General features: G+C 43.4%; 1 protein-coding gene across 2 annotated transcripts in view; it reads right to left on the bottom strand.

Moving 5' to 3' along the window:
- Window positions 1–19,066, bottom strand: part of evi5l (ecotropic viral integration site 5 like) — a 98,107-nt gene that overhangs the window by 5,724 nt on the left and 73,317 nt on the right. For both annotated transcript variants that reach the window (XM_033012197.1, XM_033012198.1), the window contains 5 exons: window positions 17,734–17,874; window positions 16,684–16,842; window positions 14,273–14,419; window positions 9,339–9,434; window positions 7,879–7,974 (listed from right to left, as the gene is read on the bottom strand). In XM_033012197.1, the coding sequence (XP_032868088.1) occupies window positions 7,879–7,974; window positions 9,339–9,434; window positions 14,273–14,419; window positions 16,684–16,842; window positions 17,734–17,874 (639 nt within the window). The remainder of the gene's footprint in view (window positions 1–7,878; window positions 7,975–9,338; window positions 9,435–14,272; window positions 14,420–16,683; window positions 16,843–17,733; window positions 17,875–19,066) is intronic.

Here is a 19,066-nt window from a genome sequence, read left to right as displayed (position 1 = left end):
AATTCAGGCTAAATATCGTAGCTGTAAGAGTGAGTCAGAGATTGCACATTTCGAAATTAGTCACTCACATTCACTTAAACCCTCCAAAAATATTCTCTAAAGCCAGACATTTCATCTTGGCCATTAAAGTAGAGAGAAACTGGGGTGAAACAATGAAATAGTCGAAATTCATGCACACTTGACGGGATGGGGGGGGGGGGGGGGGGGGGGAGGGGGGCAACTTTCTTTCTCCCCGCACTCGGAGCTGATATTGTGGCCCGTTACTGGATAATACATCACGTACGCTGTGCAAGGCAACAAACCAAACCCTGTTAACCAGCCCCACTTTCAACACACGAGCTGCTGCTTTCTGCCAAGGATCAAGAGCGACATGTTCAACACTCTCGATACAGTATGGTTTACATTTCATAGTATAGCTGTGTGGAGTTGCTTTCATGGTAGTTGCTATGAGATCCCACAAACTGCAGCTAATCCTGTGAGCTCTGAGTCTAGAAACCTCATGGTGCAGATCCACGCTATCTCATCGCACCACAGACTCCCACACTTCACCACAGCCACTTGAAATCACACTGCCATGGGGGGGATGTGCCCCACAACATGCTCTCGCTCTGAATCATCTTCAGGGCTCGTCAACATTGCGTGCAAACGGGAGGATTGGAGAATCGTCTTGAAGCAAGAATGAAGCAAGAGAAGACACAAGGTGCTGGAGTAGCCCAGCGGGTCAGGCAGCATCTCTGGAGAAAATGGATAGGTGACATTTTGGGTCGGGACCCTTCTTCAGACTAATGAACTTGGGGATTGCTCATGAAAGCAAGAGCCTGGATGGAAACAACCCGGATAATGTGACTTTACACAAATGCAAGAATGCAAGATAAGAATTTGGATGCAACTACCAAGAAATTCAACTGCAAATGCTGTTTTCTCCCCCAGCGGAAAGCCATTGGAAATTCTTTTCTGCCCAGGGAACATTAAATTAAATTAAATTTCTTTATTTATATAGCACATTTTTAGTCAACTTGCATTGACCCCAAAGTGCTTCACATAATTACATTCACACACACAGGCAAAGATGGGTGAAGTGTCTTGCCCAAGGACACACACAGGCAAAGGTGGGTGAAGTGTCTTGCCCAAGGACACAACGACAGTATGCACTCCAAGCGGGATTCGAACCAGCTACCTTCCGGTTGCCAGCCGAACACTTAGCCCATTGTGCCATCTGTCCAAACAATCTAGTTTTATGTTTACCAATTCATTCATTTATGTTTTAAGCACCGTCTTTCACTGGTGATTAACCCTGCCCAAATGTCATCCCATTTTTAAGTCGTTCCTTATTCTAACTCCACAAGTGTTTGAAGAGTAGATGCAAGGAACTGCAGATGCTGGTTTATAAAAAGATACAAAATGCTGGAGTAACTCATCGGGTCAGGCAGTATTCGACGTGAAGCTCACCATTTGACCTGTTTTTACAAAATGTTAAATGGTCAGCTCGACATCGACTACAAGACCTACATCAAACCCAAACTAATTAGGAGCAGACGAGGGCATTCGATCCAATTTGTGATCCCAGCTACAAAGACAGATGTGTACAGCAATTCGTTCTTCCCCCGCACAATTAAAGCATGGAATAATCTCCACCCAACTATAGTTACCCAACCAGATGCAACTAAATTTAAAGTAGCACTTTCTTCCCAATAACCCTTTCTGGCTTAAGCCCTCCCTTCACCACCTCCAGTTTAAATTCCAGTTGGAATATTTTGGAGGACCAAGTAACCAAGAACCAAGTATCTCTGTCCACTCACAGCCTTGTCTTCGTCCCGTCTCTGGCCTTTGTCCATCCACCCATCTGGCAATCTAAATTCCTTTCACCTGTATGCACCCATCACTAGCCAGGCTTTGTCCTGCTAATACCTCTCTTCCCACTTTCTCCACCCCATCTACAATCAGTCTGAAGGAGGGTCCTGGCACAAAATGGTGTTAAGTAGGTCAATAAGCAATGGCTATCTACCTTCTATGGTGTATATATGGATAGGACAGGGTTAGAGGGATATGGGCCAAATGCAGGCAAGTGGGACTAGTGTAGATGGGACATCTTGGTCGGTGTGGGAAAGTTGGGCCAAAGGTCCTGTTTCCACACTGTGTCACTCTATGATGATAATGTGTGGGACATGATTTGGACAATGGCAGCAGCGGTTTGATTGAGCTTGTATAGAGGTTGGGATACATAGAACAGTACAGCATGAGAACAGGCCCTTCAGCCTACAATATCTGTGCTAAGACCAACTCTTATCTCCATATCCATGTGCCTATACAAAAGTCTCTTAAACACAGCTATCGTATCTGCCTCCACCACCATCCCTGGCAGCATATTCCACCACCCTCCGTGTTACTTTCAATGAATGTGTTGGAATAAGATAACAAAGGCGGGAGGTGGAGTAGATGATTGGAATAAACAATTAAAAAACTGTCCTTTCACAAAGTCTCGGACAGAAACATTGACCATCCCTGTACCTCCACAGATGTTGCCTGATCTACTGAGTTCCTCCAGCAGGTTGATTTTTTGCTCACTTGATGATTGGAAATTTAGTTTGAAGTCAAACACCAGTAAAAGTTGCACAAAAGCCTGATTTTGCCAGGACCATAGCTCCAGTTGTAATCAGTGGGAAACAGTTGTAATCAGTGGCTGATCATCCAACTCAGTATCCTGTACCTGCCTTCTCTCCATACCCCCTGATCCCTTTAGCCACAAGGGCCACATCTAACTCCCTCTTAAATATAGCCAATTAACTGGCCTCAACTACCTTCTGTGGCAGAGAATTCCACAGATTCACCACTCTCTCTGTGAAAAATGTTTTTCTCATCTCGGTCCTAAAAGATTTCCCCCTTATCCTTAAACTGTGACCCCTTGTTCTGGACTTCCCCAACATCGGGAACAATCTTCCTGCATCTAGCCTGTCCAACCCCTTAAGAATTCTGTAAGTTTCTATAAGATCCCCCCTCAAGGGTTCCACTGGCACACCATCTTTCAGCGTCTGGCCACCCCAAAGCAATTTATAGACAATAGACAATAGGTGCAGGAGTAGAGGCCATTCAGCCCCTCGAGCCAGCACCGCCATTCAATGTGATCATGGCTGTTCATCCAAAATCAGTACCCCGTTCCTGCTTTTTCCCCATATCCCTTGATTCCGTTAGCCCGAAGAGCTAAATCTAACTCTCTCTTGAAAACATCCAGTGAATTGGCCTCCACTGCCCTCTGTGGCAGAGAATTCCACAGATTCACAACTCTCTGGGTGAAATTTGTTTTCCTCATCTCAGTCCTAAATGGCCTACCACTTATTCTTAAACTGTGACCCCTGGTTCTGGACTCCCCCAACACTGGGAACAATTTTCATGCCTAGTTATAGCAATAGGATAGATTTTGTTATCAATGAAAATGAATAGATAAGTAATGCCCCTGTCCCACTTAGGAAACCTGAACGGAAACCACTGGAGACTCTGCGCCCCACCCAAGGTTTCCGTGCGGTTCCCGGAGGTTTTTGTCAGTCTCCCTACCTGCTTCCACCACCTGCAACCTCCGGCAACCACCTGCAACCTCCGGGAACCGCACGGAAACCTTGGATGGGGCTCAGTCTCCAGAGGTTTCCATTTAGGTTTCCTAAGTGGGACAGGGGCATTAAGATTATTTCAACTACTGTAACTCAGTAGAATGGATGGAACCCCAAAAGTCTGATTTCAAGGCACCTTTAAGTTTAGAGGGGGAAGATTTTGCAAGACCTCTCGTGCCAGGCATACACAAACACACACAGAATTTCCACAATTTCTTACATAATCCGATGATAAGCTGGTTTCCTGCCACAATAAAGTATAGAGCCCACACTGAGCGTTGCAGAACACTACTGGAGTGTTTTGTTTTAAATAAACCGTCTCAGTAGAGATATCATCAGCACTGGTGAATGTGCTGCAAGGCACCACTACAAACTGCACATGCTTCAGTTTGATGTGACATCTATTGACAGACATTTTCCTAGAAGTTGATTGAACACCTCTCACCCCATGCTTGTGGTTTGATCCGTTCAGTTACTGAGGTTGTAACAATCTTCACTGGCTGGGGTAGGAACCCATGGGTAAAGTTACATTTTCACCCGTTACACTAGGGTAGATCATTGCTTGTTTAGTTTAGTTTGTGGAGGTACAGCGCGGAAACAGGCCCTTCAGCCTACCGAGTCCGCACCGACCAGCGATCCCCGCACACTTATTATGCCCCTGTCCCACTTAGGAAACCTGAACGGAAACCTCTGGAGACTTTGCGCCCCACCCAAGGTTTCCGTGCAGTTCACGGAGGTTGCAGGTAGTGGAAGCAGGGAGGGAGACTGACAAAAACCTCCGGGAACCGCACGGAAACCTTGGGTGGGGTGCAAAGTCTCCAGAGGTATCCGTTCAGGTTTCCCAAGTGGGACAGGGCATAACACTACCCTACACACACTAGGAACAATTTTACATTTATACCAAGCCAATTGACCTGCAAACCAGCACAACTTTGGAGTGTAGGAGGAAATTGAAGATCGCGGAGAAAACCCACGCAGGTCACAGGGAGAACGTAGAAACTCCATACAGACAAGCACCCGTAGTCAGGATAGAACCCGGGTCTCATGCGCTGTAAGGCAGCAACTCTACTGCTGCGCCACCAGACCACCCTTGTCTTGTGCTTATATGTCTAGGATGGACAGGCAAGATGCAATTTTCAAGGCTGAATCAGCAGTAAGCTTAACATCTCCTACTGAGCAACCAGTGTCTTTTCCACGAGTTTACATTCATGGAGTGATGGCAGTAGATAGGCTGGCTAGATGGCCTTCATGATCTCCCTCCAATTTCTGTGGAGTCCCACTGCTATAGCAGAAAACGAGAGGCTCAGAGGACTTCTCAATCCTACTGTTCAAAGCATGAAGAGGGGAAAGTTCTGCTTACTGGGCAGCACAGTGGTGCAGAGGTAGAGTTGCTGCCTTACATCTGCTGTCATTCAGTATTCTGGAGCTCAGTGGTATAATCTGGCACTAATAGCATTACCTTGTGCAACTCATCATGTTTGCGTGACTTGAAGTCGGCTAGAACGCCTTCTTGTGAGAGCCTGCACAATGTGTGGTGCCTGACTAAATTAAGTACTTCTGATCAGCAACCGACGATAAATCTCAGACCTGCTCAGTTTCAAAGCTCTTTGCATCAATATAAAACTGATTTTAAAAGAACTCTGTCAGCATAATGCCCAGTAGCACCCAGGGCTAGATTAGATGTCGACCACGAGATGCCACGTAATGCCAGCAGCGCTCAGGACTGAGTCACCCACATTCTCAGACACCTTGCCTCTGCATCTCCTCATGACAACCTACAGTTCACTGCCACGTTGACATTTAAGACCAGCAAGGTGGGGAACCTTCCATTGTTGCATTCACATCTGAACAGGGCATTGAGCTGCTTTACGGAGCACACTTACACTTCAGCTCCACACGTCCTCACAGATAGATGCCCCCATGTTAACTGCCTTCTGCAGGTTGGGAAGCACTAGGAGCCTCCTCCTCTCATTAGCTTTCCAATTGTCTACAACCACTTATGACCAGACATGGCTGGAGATCAGGACCAACTGGTTGCTAGTTCACCAAGCAGAGTCCATATTGTTTTGGTGTGTAGCACACACATAATGTGCTGTTTCTGCTGTTTAGTGCACAAGATACTCTGCTTCAGCTTCATCACACAGTCCCAGACTCACACAGCACTGAAACAGGCCCTTCAGCCCAACTGCCCCATGCTGACCAAGATGGCCACCTTCACCAGTCTCATTTTCCACACAACGCTCTAAACCTTTTCTATCCATGTACCTGACCAAATGTCTTTTAAATATTGAAACGAGCAACTGCAGATGCTGGTAATAAAGTCCTAGCCTGCTTAACCACTCCCTATAGCCCGGGCCCTCAAGTTCTGACAACATCCTCAGAAATCTTCTCTGCATTCTTTCCTGCTTCAGGGCATCTTTCTCATAGAAGGGTGACTAAAACTGAATACAATACAATGGTGGCCTCAGCAACGTCTAGTACAACCATAACATAATGTCCCAACTTCTATACTTATTTCCCTGACTGATGAAAGCCAACCTGCCAAAACTGCTTTCATCACCCTATCCATCTGCGACAATTTGTTCAAATATCTCCCTGGACTGGTTTTATAATTCCAGTTGTTTTTTTCCCCCCATTGCAAGAAATTAACAAGTTGAACAAGTAAACAAACAAAATATCTTACTTTCAAAGGGGGAAGGATCACGTGTTGATGTTTTAATAGCAGTTAGAAAATGAGGTTTGAGTTTCGTTGATTGTCATGCGTGCAAAATCTCTGCCCGGCATTTTACGACTATGGTTTTAGGCATCATCCATGATTAGTATAAGCGTTCATATATCATCAGAAACCACAGACACGATAGCTGAGGAACTTGTGATTGATAGACAAGGTGACCTAGTTTGTGGGTAGTTAGTGATTCTAAAGTGAAATGTCAAAGCTGGTTATTGACACATGACCCTGACCTTTGGAAGGGATAATTTGGCAGACTAATCAGGTGGTAGTCATTACAACAGCAGACTGAATGGAGTTAGTGTCACATCTACACAACACTCATCTCATACACGTCACCATCTAGAACAATACCGCAAATAAAATATATATCTGTGGAGACTGGTTTGTGGAAATCTTCCATCATTTAAACGTCACTTTACATTTTCCACTTTTCTGGCTTTTTTGAGCTGCTTAATTTATTCACAGATTTACTACAAAAAATAAATGAAATTTTAAATAATTCTGTTAAGTGGCAGTAGAACATGGAACAGTTCAGCACAAGAACAGGCTCTTCGGCCTACAACATCTGTGTCAAACATGATGCCAAGACCAACTCTTATCTGCCTGCATATAATCCATATCCCTACATCTTCATGTGCCTATCCGAAAGTCTCTTAAACGCCACTATCGTATCTGCCTCCACCACCACCCCTGGCAGCGCGTTTAAGGCACCCACCACCCTCTCTGTAAAAACTTTCCCCACACATCTTTAAAGTTTGCCCCTCTCATCTTAAAGCTATGCCCTCCAGTTGATTTTCCATCCTGGGAAAAAAAGTTTCTGACTGTCTTTTCTATGCCTCTCAATTTTATACACAATGCTGTGTATTATTTTATAGCTCATTCTCGATACTAGTCCAAATATGGGCATTTCCCAAACATAGTGCTGGAGTAACTCAGCGGGACAGGCAGTATCTCTGGAGAGAAGGAATGGGTGATGTTTCGGGTCGAGACCCTTCTCCAGACAGAAAAGTGTAGCAAAGTATAAGGGTGTTTATTTTAAATAAAATGGTAAATTTTTTCAGCTGCAGTCTAGAGACAGAGTACAATGCAGAATACAATACTGCATGACAAGTTTATTATCAAAAATTGTTGAATATCTGGGACAGACACAAAATGCTGGAGTAACTCAGTGGGACAGGCAGCAGAACATGTTTCTGGCCATTTATTCTTTAATGCTTCACTCACTACATAAGGGGCTGTCCCACTGTACGAGTTATTTCAAGAGCTCTCCCGAGTTTAAAAAAAAAATCAAACTTGTCGGAGCTTGGGACGTCTCTTAGCGGCTCGTAACATTAACGGCAGGTACTCGGGAAACACGGTAAGCATGTTGAAAAATGTCCACGAGAGCCCCGAGTACCTACGAGCGGCTATTACCGTAATTCTCCGAGTTCGAATCAGGGGAACTCAGGAGAACTCTTGAATTAGCTCGTACAGTGGGATAAGCCCCATAAGGCATCTAACAGCAGCAGAAACTTCCAATGGTCACTATAAATTCTTTCTCCTTACCTCCGTTTTTAATTCTGTGATCTGGTCCTTCAATTCCCGAATAAATTGATTGGAGTCACAGTTGTTCAGCTGACCTTGGATTCTTCCTGCTTCTTTCTTTGAAGTGCAAAGCAAACAAGCCATTAGAGCAGATTAAAGGAAAAACAACTGTGTTTTACAAATTAGGCCACTCAGAACCCAATTAATAAGCAGTGGAAACCATCACTAATTATTGTGTCAAACTCATCAGCCTTTGATTTTTCCCTATTCTGCAAAATACCTCACCTCTTACAGCATTTGAGTCGACCTGCACTCCATGTTGTGCTCCAGTGTGAGCTAGCTACACCCAACTAAAGTTCTCCACTAAACCTATCATTACAGTGAGGAGCGGTTTCATCTTGCATCAGTACGTGCTTCAATTAATAGAAAGTCGCACTCAAACAGAACTGCAGTTGGATTGTGTAAGAAATAACTGCAGATGCTGATTTACAAAGGAGGACACAGAGTGCTGGAGAACTCAGTGGGTTAGACAACATCTCTGGAGAACATGGAGAGGTGACGTTTTGGGTCGGGACCTTTCTTCAGACCAATCTGAAGAAGCTATTCAGTCTGAAGAAGGGACCCGACCTGACATCTCACCTATCCATCTTGACCAAACAGCAGGGTGACCAAATGGTAAATGATTGACCAAATCAGAGTCATAGAGTGATACCGTGTAGAAAAAGACCCTTTGTCACAACTTGCCCACAACCGGCCAACAATCTCCCAGCTACACTAGTCCCACTTGTCTACTCTTGGTCCACCAAGTGGTGTGAGGGACTTGGTTTAATCTGCTCTTTCAGCTCAATAAAGGGGACTTCACTGATCCAGAGCTGACATTGAACTCTGTCAAGCAACTAATGAAAATATTTACACCCAATGTCAGACAAAACTGAACCTTAGACTTCAGAAAATGAATATGAATGGCTTGAAGAGTTAAATAAAACTCTCACACAACAGAGAATTGTAATATTTATCACATGCCAGACAGGAGGTAGGCAGTGGAATGGAACAAACAGCTGGAGTAACTCAGCGGGACAAGCAGCATCTCTGGAGGAAAGGAATGGGTGACGTTTTGGGTGTGGATTACCCATCTTAAAGCCACTGGCATTCTGGTTACCACCAACTCTTCACATCAGCAGGGAATGACAAGATGGAGAGCTTCTAATTAATTATCGGATGTACAATGTGTTGGACCTCGAAGCAAGGAGGACAGAACAAGCGGAAGAGACTGATGTGAATAGAAACATAGAAAATAGGTGAAGGAGTAGGCCATTCGGCCCTTCGAGCCTGCACCGCCATTCAATATGATCATGGTATTATTGATGCTAAGGGGTGTCTATTGCTGGGTACATGCTGGGGAGTGTGACCACAAGACAACAAACAACAGGATGCAGCTGAGACTGAACATCAACGTTCACAACACACAAATACATTTGTACCTGGATTTCCAGTTCAGCAATTCGCTGGCGAAGTTCAGCAATGGCTGCAATACTATCTGCTTCCCGAAACCGTATGGCCATAACCTCCTCCTTGTTCTAGTGAGCAGTGAGATACCACAGATTATTCCAGTGACAAGGTGGCATTGCCAGTGTTACACTGCAAACCAAAGTTCAGATGACATATTCGAAGGTCTTTTGTTTAAAACAAGGAGTTTCACTCTCCATTGTGTGTTTATTCTAGCATTTAAAAGGAATACCACCAACACTGGAAGAATAAGGACCAGAACAGAAACTGTAGTTTTGTTCACCGACTCATTCCTACACAAACTGCAAGCTCTCACTTCTTCAGAGATCAGTCTCTGACAGACCTTCAAGTCAGGTTTGATATTCTATCAATATGTTTTTTTCTCACGTGGACCGTAGCCGGAGAAGACCTCTTCTGCTGAGATCAAGAATCAACCATTGGCACTAATCGACCATTGGCACTGACAACCCACCTCACTTTCCCCACTGGATACTTTCTCAGCTAATATATATCCAGAAAATTAGATTGCCAAAGCAAGACAAGGGATTGAAGTCTAACCAAGGAAAGACAAATATAGGGCTGAGACTGGGATATCTTTCAAAAGGCCAATGCACAGAATAGACTCCGAAATATAAAGAACTGCAAGTTAAAAATTTGAATTACTTTTCAGGTGCCAAAGTTGATGAATTTCTTTCTCAATGAAGATAAACTGAGATATGACAATGGTCAACGTCAGCTACATCAAACAATAACTTTCCATAATTTCCCTCCTTGTTTCACGAGGCAATACTCGAGTATCGAGGGAAAATATATGACTACAAACAATGTACTCAAGCAATTTTTCTTTCAACAGAAGAGTTTCAGCAACACCAAAAACAGAGCAGGCACCAATCAGTCACCATCACAGATTGTGGTTTTTGGAAACTATTTTAAATTATATATGTTAACAAAATGGTGAATGTCATCTGATTGCAAAGTATTGTAATTAAAATTCCTCTCACTGAGAACTTTTAGTGGGTTAACCTACAAAGATATTAAACATGATGGATGTTTAAGAGATCACAAACTATTCACCAAAAGTCATATAGATTTGGGAATGAAGCGATATATTTGTCGTTGACCCACACAAATGTGGTCTAGAGATGTGTGTGTGGTGTGTACTTCTCCTTTCAGATGCTGGGTGCTGTCAGGAATCAGTTCAAAGGAAGATAGATACAAAAACCTAGAGTAACTCAGCAGGACAGACAACATCTCTGGAGAGAAGGAATGGGTGATGTTTTGGGTCGAGACCCTTCTTCAGAATCCAGCTTTTGGAGCCTATCTTCAGTTGTAACCAGCATTTGCAGTTCCTTCCTGCACATCAGTTCAAAGGGACCGTTGGTGTCCCACATTCTTAAAATGGCTGAGCATCTGAGCACATTAAAAAAGTCTCAAGCAATAGACGTAGCATAATTTGTAGTGAACATTCAAACAGGGAGTTAAACATTGTAATTCAGGCACAAGGTGAAATCAAAATTGAATAACACCACCTCGTTAAATTAATCTTAAAATGAATTACACAGGCAAAGTCATGACGTACAAATTCCACATACATTAAAAAAACAATGAGCCTGGCAGTCTGTTAAGTGTGATCACAGCTCACAGTCAAATACGTGTAAGTATGTAAATTGGTAATGCAATTGGTATCATGCGACTTAGCTTCATTTTTTTTTCCATAATTTAGTCAGAACAGCTCATAAATGCCCAAAACTTTCAATTTAACTCATTTCCCTCAGCTGTGCAGAAGTCTGAAAAATAGCACAGTAAGTTTAATCAATGGCTACCACTGATTTCTTCGATGAATTACAAATGCTCAAGAAGCCGAATGATGCTATCAATCGTTGCCAGGCAGTTGTGAGATGTGTTGGGAACTTCCAGTGGAGGAAGGGGTTGTGTTGGACTGACCCTGTGGTTGAATGACCCTCATCTGCGATATAAAGCGCCTTGAGTATTCTAGAAAGGCGCTATATAAATCCCATCCATTATTATTATTATCTTTCTATGCAGCAGAAATTAAAGTTATGCGATCTACGACCAGGTCATGTAGCCATGGTCCAGGTGATAGTTAGACTCTCTTGTTAAAGATGGTCTTTGATTGTCATCTCAGTCCGTCTCTGAAGATTGATCAGGCTCTGTTAGCGACCCATCCTCACCCCCCACAGGGTAATGCCCCTCACATTGGCCCTCACTGGAACGCCTTACACAGGCCAAGAGCAGACTGGCTGCTGGATGAAGAGTACAATTGGAAACTCTGGTCATAAAAAGGAACTGCAGATGCTGGTTTATGCCAAAAGTAGACACAAAATGCTGGAGTAACTCAGTGGGTCAGGCAGCATCTCTGGAGAAAATGGACAGGTGACGTTTTGGGTAAAACTCTGGGTAGCCTTCATGGACTGAAAGCAGGTGATGAGCAAAACAGTCACCCAGTCTCTATTTAATTTCTGCATTGCAGGAGACCTCCCACATGTATTCCTCTCTCCACAGATGCTGCCTGATCTGGTGAGCATTTCCAACATTTTGTGTTTCTATTTCAGATTTTCAGCATCTGCCCTTATTCTTCTTGTCAGCACCAATTGTGTGTCTGGAAAATAGCAACAATAATCAAACTCAACCCCAAAACCAGTTAAGATGTACAAAATAGGTCAGCAAATGTCAAAGGAAATCCAAAAACATCTTAGAAGCAATAAATAAGTAAATCTATGGACAATGATTAAGTTGATCAAGTTTGGTGCTTTTTCGTCAGTGTTTCCACACAACCTCCTTATCTGACACACATCACTGTTGAATCTGTTGCTATTCTGGTAGCTCTGGTATAAGTGTAAAATGAAAAAAATACCAGTAACTAACCAAGCTTTAATCTTGCTCGAACTTTACCCCTTCTCTCCCCTATTAATGTTGCTTAGAAGTAAAACTGCAGCTGTAACAACTTGCAGGGTTGAAATTAGATTGCCATCACATTTCAGCATGAACAGGTCTGTCTTTCAGCAAATCACCACACCAACAGATTTTAAACAAAATATCACAGCTTTCTACCTCTGAAATTAAGCATTCAAAAAACCTGCAAAACCACACACTTTTTTGCCTTCCAAAATAATGACTACTTTGCAAATCAGTAACTATTATACTGCTATATAATTAAACAGAAATGTTGACGGTTTTCCTGGACACTCGCTACAAAATCAGCAAAAAAGCTTCCTTAAAAATCTGGAGATTGGTTAACTTAAGCATATAAATAACAGAACAATACGTAAACACGTAACAGGGTAGATTTTTTTCTCTCTTCAAACTAAGTATTGAACAATTTGAAAGCAGGTTTGCGTGGAAGTCATATCGCATCAAATCTTTTTAAAAAGGTCATTTTTTTCCACCACCTAAGATAACATTTCCAGATAGTTTTGACGCATTGAACTTATTCCCAGGACCTTGAAAAATCTACAGTACGATCTTTACTCAGATACCAATTGTAAATCAGTGAAATCGGCTAGGATTGGATGACAATTACTGAACTACCTCACAGTTGACCGAAAAACATAATCTTATATCATTGTTCAGACGTTTAGTTGCATAGATGTTAAGTTGCAGAAACAAGCTGTTTGCCTCAACTAGTCTGCCAATATCGCCAAGTACACACACCTCTTCCTCTAACCCTCTTGGCCACATTCTTCTATTCCTTTCATCCTCCAGAACTCATTTAGTTTTCTCTTAAATGCAGATTGAGTAGATGGGAAATGATATTTCACACATTGTGTGCAGCAGTGTTAGTGACATTCCGATTATTGACACATCTGACTCATGCTAGCACAGAGCACAATGCAAATGGGTATGGTTGTGCTGAGAGTCTGCTCTGTAACAATAATGCCAGGAGTCAATGGGATAATGAGTAATTTCCCAATTCGAGGGATTGGAGTGGAAACACAGTGGGCAGAAAGTAAGAGATATGGAGAGTGTGAGCATTAACTCATTAGTAAGGGTGTCAGGGATTGTGGGAAGAAGGCAGAAGAATGTGGTTGAGAGGGAGAGATAGATCAGCCATGATTGAATGGCGGAGTAGACTTGATGGGCCGAATGACCTAATTCTGCTCTTATAACTTATGAACATGGTTGTAATACAAGAAGAAAGCTTTAACCCGACTTCATTTTTTCTTTTACCACCAAATCGTTAGCATTTGGCAATTTGTACCAATGGTCTGTCAATCTTTAAGTTTCTAGGAAACCATCTTGTAGTATGTTTTCAGTTAAATGATTGTGAAATAAATATCTGTTGGTGTGACCGCAGTCGTTACACTTGTCCTGCAAGATTGACGAGTAGCGGTCTCAGGTCAGTTCCTTTAATGTTCGAACTTTTACATAACTCAGCCATTGAAACATTTCCCGCACTTTCCTACTTTATTCTCTCGGTACACTCATGGCTCAGAAACTCACCACATTTCTACCAACTAAAGTGGCAGCTGCTGGAGTTAAACATCTGTTGTTGAAGGGGTTGAGGTGGATGGGCAATGTTTTATATATTTAGTTATTTTTAATAATCTTTTTATTAGAGGCAGGTACATATCATATTAAAAACAATTCATGTATATCATTCTACATTACTAATATTATCAATTGATATTAACTCTGCTTCTAGTATTATTTTTTTTATATAGATAGAAAATAAGAAAGAGAAATAAAAAAAATAAAAAAGTATGATAAAGAAGAATGGAATAATTTACTAAAAATACAACTTTGGAGATAAGTTTGTAAATTATAAAGTATAACTTTTCATCTAATCCTTAATTCGAGTTTCAGTCAGGTTCACGTGCCGAGCCAGTCTGCCCCTTCAAGTAGTCAATGAATGGAGACCAGGGCAATGTTTTATAAGGACAGTGCTCACCTTACAGTCCACCTCAGCTTGCTTGCGCCTGGTCTCGCTGAGTTGCGTCTGCAGTCCCTTGTTCTGTGCCGTGACGTACTGCAGCTTGTCCTGCAGACCAGTGCAGGCCTGCTCTGTTCGGTTCAAGAGGCTGCTGTTCACCTGGTTCTGAGCAAAGAAACAGCGTTTTCCCGTTAAAACAGATTCATACGGACACAAGGAGCATAAAACAACAATGTAGATTTAAATATTATGAGCAGGAAGGAACTGCAGATGCTGGTTTAAACCGAAGATGGACACAAAATGCTGGCCCGATATTCATCAACACCTCATAAGGAATAGGAGTAGAATTAGGCCATTCGGCCCATCAAGTCTACTCCGCCATTCAATAATGACCGATCTATCTCTCCCTCCTAACCCCATTCTCCTGCCTTCTCCCCATAACCCCTGACACCCGTACTAATCAAGAATCTATCTATCTCTGCCTTAAAAAATATCCATTGACTTGGCCTCCACAGTCTTCTGTGGCAAAGAAGTCCACAGATTCACCACCCTCTGACTAACAAAATTCCTCCTCACCTCCTTCCTAAAAGAACGTCCTTTAATTCAGAATTCTCTAATTCTCATGCATTGTTTAAGTACCTACTATGGTGTAGTTGGTGTAGAGAACCAAGAATATTATTTAGTCATGATGATTAGCACATTCAACATTCACCCACTCTTGATATGTTGCCCTGACATTTAAACTTAAGCAACAAAAATGTCAAAATATTTGAAATGCCAGCTCATGTATTTTAACTTCCTGTTGCTAGCCAATTGTCACAGGTGAGTAAATTGCACTTGTAAAAGTTGCAAAAAAAAGTATGAATTGACCAAAATTAGATTTATTGCATTTTAATAAATATGGGACATTTGATCTGTTGCTAAGAGGGTCAATCTCGAACACTAGAAAGACGCTACCCAATTCTAGTTCTTGCCCCATGACACAAGCAGGTCATTTTCCGCAATCCACTCTCAAAGAGGACATCAGAACCTTTCATTGCCTGCTCATTTTGAGAGAGATTTTCACCTGAACAGACTTGGTACTGGAGTTGGGTGTTTCAACGCCAGCGTGTAGAGATGGGGGCTCTGCCAGAGCACAGCCTGTGAATGTGGAGCAGAACAACAGACAGCCAACCATGTCATCTCTGGGTGCCCGCTCTACCACCCACCAAATGGAGCTCTGTCAGGGCCTGGCAGACATTGACACCAACAGAGACAACAACCTGGCTGCTCAACACCCGGCTTGAGATCTAACTATTCCTTTGGTTTATTTATGTTTCATTCACAAGAAGATGACCTGAATATCAACCTATTTCTCTTTCCTCAGATGCTGCCAAACCTACTGAGTGCTTCCAGCATTCATTTTTGTTTGATAGTTAGCCATCAGCATCCATGGTAATAACTATCTGACAGCTCCTATTCAATGCATATGGAATTAATTTAGTTTAGTTTAGAATACGGTGTGAAAACAGGCCCTTCGGCCTATTGAGTTTGTGCTGACCATCGATCACGTGTACACTGGTTCTATCCTACACACCAAGGGCAACTTATAGAATAATAATAATAATAAATTTTATTTAATGGGCGCCTTTCAGACATCTCAAGGACACCTTACATAGTAATCGGAATAACATATAATCGGAATATAACAAGTAATAAAGACATCACAGAGACACAAATTAAAAACAGAATTCAATCCAAAAACAGAAAATCAAAAACACAGTGTGAAGAGAGAGCAGCGGCAGCCAAAGCGCGCCAGCGTCCACTCTCTCTTCACGGCAGCCATCTTGGACACAGACCTACAGGACTACAATTAGACAAAAAAATCATCCCCCCACAGTGGATAGCACTGTGAGGGAAGGCACAATGTCCAGTCCCCACCCCATGTTCACCCCAAAGTCAGGCCTATTGAGGCCACCGCAATTGCCTCTACGGAGGCCCGATGTCCCTGGCCGTTCTCACCAGGTGGTCTTGCCCCGGCGTCAGGAGAGCCAATTAACTCGCAACCCACACCTCTTTGGAATATGGGAGGTAACTGGAGCACCCGGAGAAAACCCACGCAGTTACAGGGAGAACGTACAAACTCTGTATAGACAGCACCTGTAGTCAGGATCAAACCCAGGTCTCTGGCCCTGTGAGGCAGCAACTGTTTGCCAGGTTTGAGTCAGGGTCGACACAAAATACTGGAGTAACTCAGCGGGACAGGCAGCATATCTGGAGAGAAGGAATGGGTGACGTTTTGGGTCGAGACCCTTCTTCAGACCCGAAACATCACCCATTCCTTCTCTCCAGAGATGCTGCCTGTCCCGCTGAGTTACTCCAGCATTTTGTGTCTATCTTCGGTTTAAACCAGCATCTGCAGTTCCTTCCTACACATTTGTGTCAAGTACCTGTGTCTCCAGCTCCAGTACCCTGTGCCTCAGTTCCCGCAGCTCCGCCTGTGCCTGGGCTTCACTGAACCGCACAGTCATCAGCTCATTGTGCAGCTCATTTGTTGCATTCTTCTTTGGCGACTCTTTCCACCGACTTCCAGTCCGTGCAAGGTGTTGCTAGAAACATTTCAGTGCAACGTGAGAATTACTCAAGGGCATTCAACAAAATACGCTAAATGATCTTTTGACCTTGTGCAGTTTATACCAGAGAGCCATTGAGTGGAAACAGGCCCTTCAGCCCAACTTGCCCATGCTAACCAACATGTCCCATCTACACTAATCCCACCTGCCTATGTTCGGCCCATATCCCTCTAAACCTTTCCTGTCCATGCATCTGCCCAAGTGTCTTTTAAAAGTAGTTATAGTACTTGCCTCAACTACCTGGGGACGACAGATGGCACAATGGGCTAAGTGTTCGGCTGGCGACCGGAAGGTGGCCGGTTCGAATCCCGCTTGGAGTGCATACTGTCGTTGTGTCCTTGGGCAAGACACTTCACCCACCTTTGCCTGTGTGTGAATGTGTGTGAGTGATTGGTGGTGGTCGGAGGGGCCGTAGGCGCAGAATGGCAGCCACGCTTCCGTCAGTCTGCCCCAGGGCAGCTGTGGCTACAGAAGTAGCTTACCACCACCGAGTGTGACTGAGGAGTGAATGAATAATGCGATGTAAAGCGCCTTGAGTATTAGAAAGGCGCTATATAAATCCCATCCATTATTCATTATTATTACCTCCTCCGGCAGCTCGTTCCATAAATTCTACACCCTTTGTGTGATAAAGTTACCCCTCAGATTCCTATTGAATCTCCCCCCTCCCACACACCTTAAACGTATGTCCTATGGTTCTCGATTCCCCTACTCTGGAAAAGAGACTCTATGCATTTACCCAATCTATTCCTCTCACAACTTTATACACCGATTTTGATCATCTGAGTTGCAGATCATACACTGAAATACATAAAGAGAGATGGTGGACATTGAAGGCCCTACCACGCATGGTCACACCTTGCTTACCTGCCAGTGTTCATCCAAATCCTTCACCTGTTGGTGCAACTCCTTCATCGAAGTCACTGCCTCTAACTCACGCAATTTCAGTGCATTTAATTCCTCGTGCAACTGGGCTATGTTATTTTCATCAGGAAGCATGCTGTTCCTCTGGAATAAATCAGATAGGTGGCTTACAAAAACATAATTCCAGGCTAAAGATAACTTTATCATCCAAGATAGACACAAAATGCTGGAGTAACTCAACAAGTCCAGGCAGCATCTCTGGAGAGAAGGAATAGGTGACATTTTGGGCCAAGACCTTTCTTCACCTTCATAGCAAAAGGATTTGAGTATAGGAGCAGGGAGGTTGTACTGCAGTTGTACAGGGTCTTGGTGAGACCACACCTGGAGTATTGCGTACAGTTTTGGTCTTCTAATCTGAGGAAAGACATTCTTGCCATAGAGGGAGTACAGAGAAGGTTCACCAGACTGATTCCTGGGATGTCAGGACTTTCATATGAAGACGATAGACTCGGTTTGTACTCGCTAGAATTTAGAAGATTGAGGGGGGATCTTATAGAAACTTACAAAATTCTTAAGGGGTTGGACAGGCTAGATGCAGGAAGATTGTTCCCGATGTTGGGGAAGTCCAGAACAAGGGGTCACAGTTTATGGATAAGGGGGAAATCTTTTAGGACCGAGATGAGGAAAACATTTTTCACACAGAGAGTGGTGAATCTCTGGAATTCTCTGCCACAGAAGGTAGTTGAGGCCAGTTCATTGGCTATATTTAAGAGGGAGTTAGATGTGGCCCTTGTGGCTAAAGGGATCAGGGGGTATGGAGAGAAGGCAGGTACAGGATACTGAGTTGGATGATCAGCCATGATCATATTGAATGGCGGTGCAGGCTAGAAGGGCCGAATGGCCTACTCCTGCACTTATTTTCTATGTTTCTATGTTTCAGACTAAATGTTTCATTCTAATCGCTGGTGGGAGAAACCATTTATTTGTCAACCACAATACATGACAGAAAAAGCTGTAAATATCCAGCAGACCATGCAGTTCCCAGAAATAATGAAATAAAGACACAAAGTTCCTTGTTTCTACAAGAAAAACTAAAGAGCAGTCAGTGAGTCGGTGGGGGCGCTGTGAGATGGCTGCCCGTGTTAGTTTTTTCTACTTTTTGTTTTTTTAGTGTGTTTTTAATGCTTCTCTGTGTATCTTGTCTGGAGGGGGGGGGGTAAGGGGGAAACCGCTTTGGTCGCCTCCTCCACGGAGAGGCAACTTTTTCCATGTCGTCTCCCTCGCGGCCTAACACAGAGATCGGTGCGGCCTTGCCCGGAGACTCTGAAGAAGGGTC

Source organism: Amblyraja radiata, chromosome 35 (genome assembly GCF_010909765.2).
Source record: "Amblyraja radiata isolate CabotCenter1 chromosome 35, sAmbRad1.1.pri, whole genome shotgun sequence".
NCBI classification, from domain to species: Eukaryota; Metazoa; Chordata; class Chondrichthyes; order Rajiformes; family Rajidae; genus Amblyraja; species Amblyraja radiata.
The sequence above is the reverse complement of the archived record's forward strand: the minus strand, read 5'-3'. Positions and strand labels throughout refer to the sequence as shown.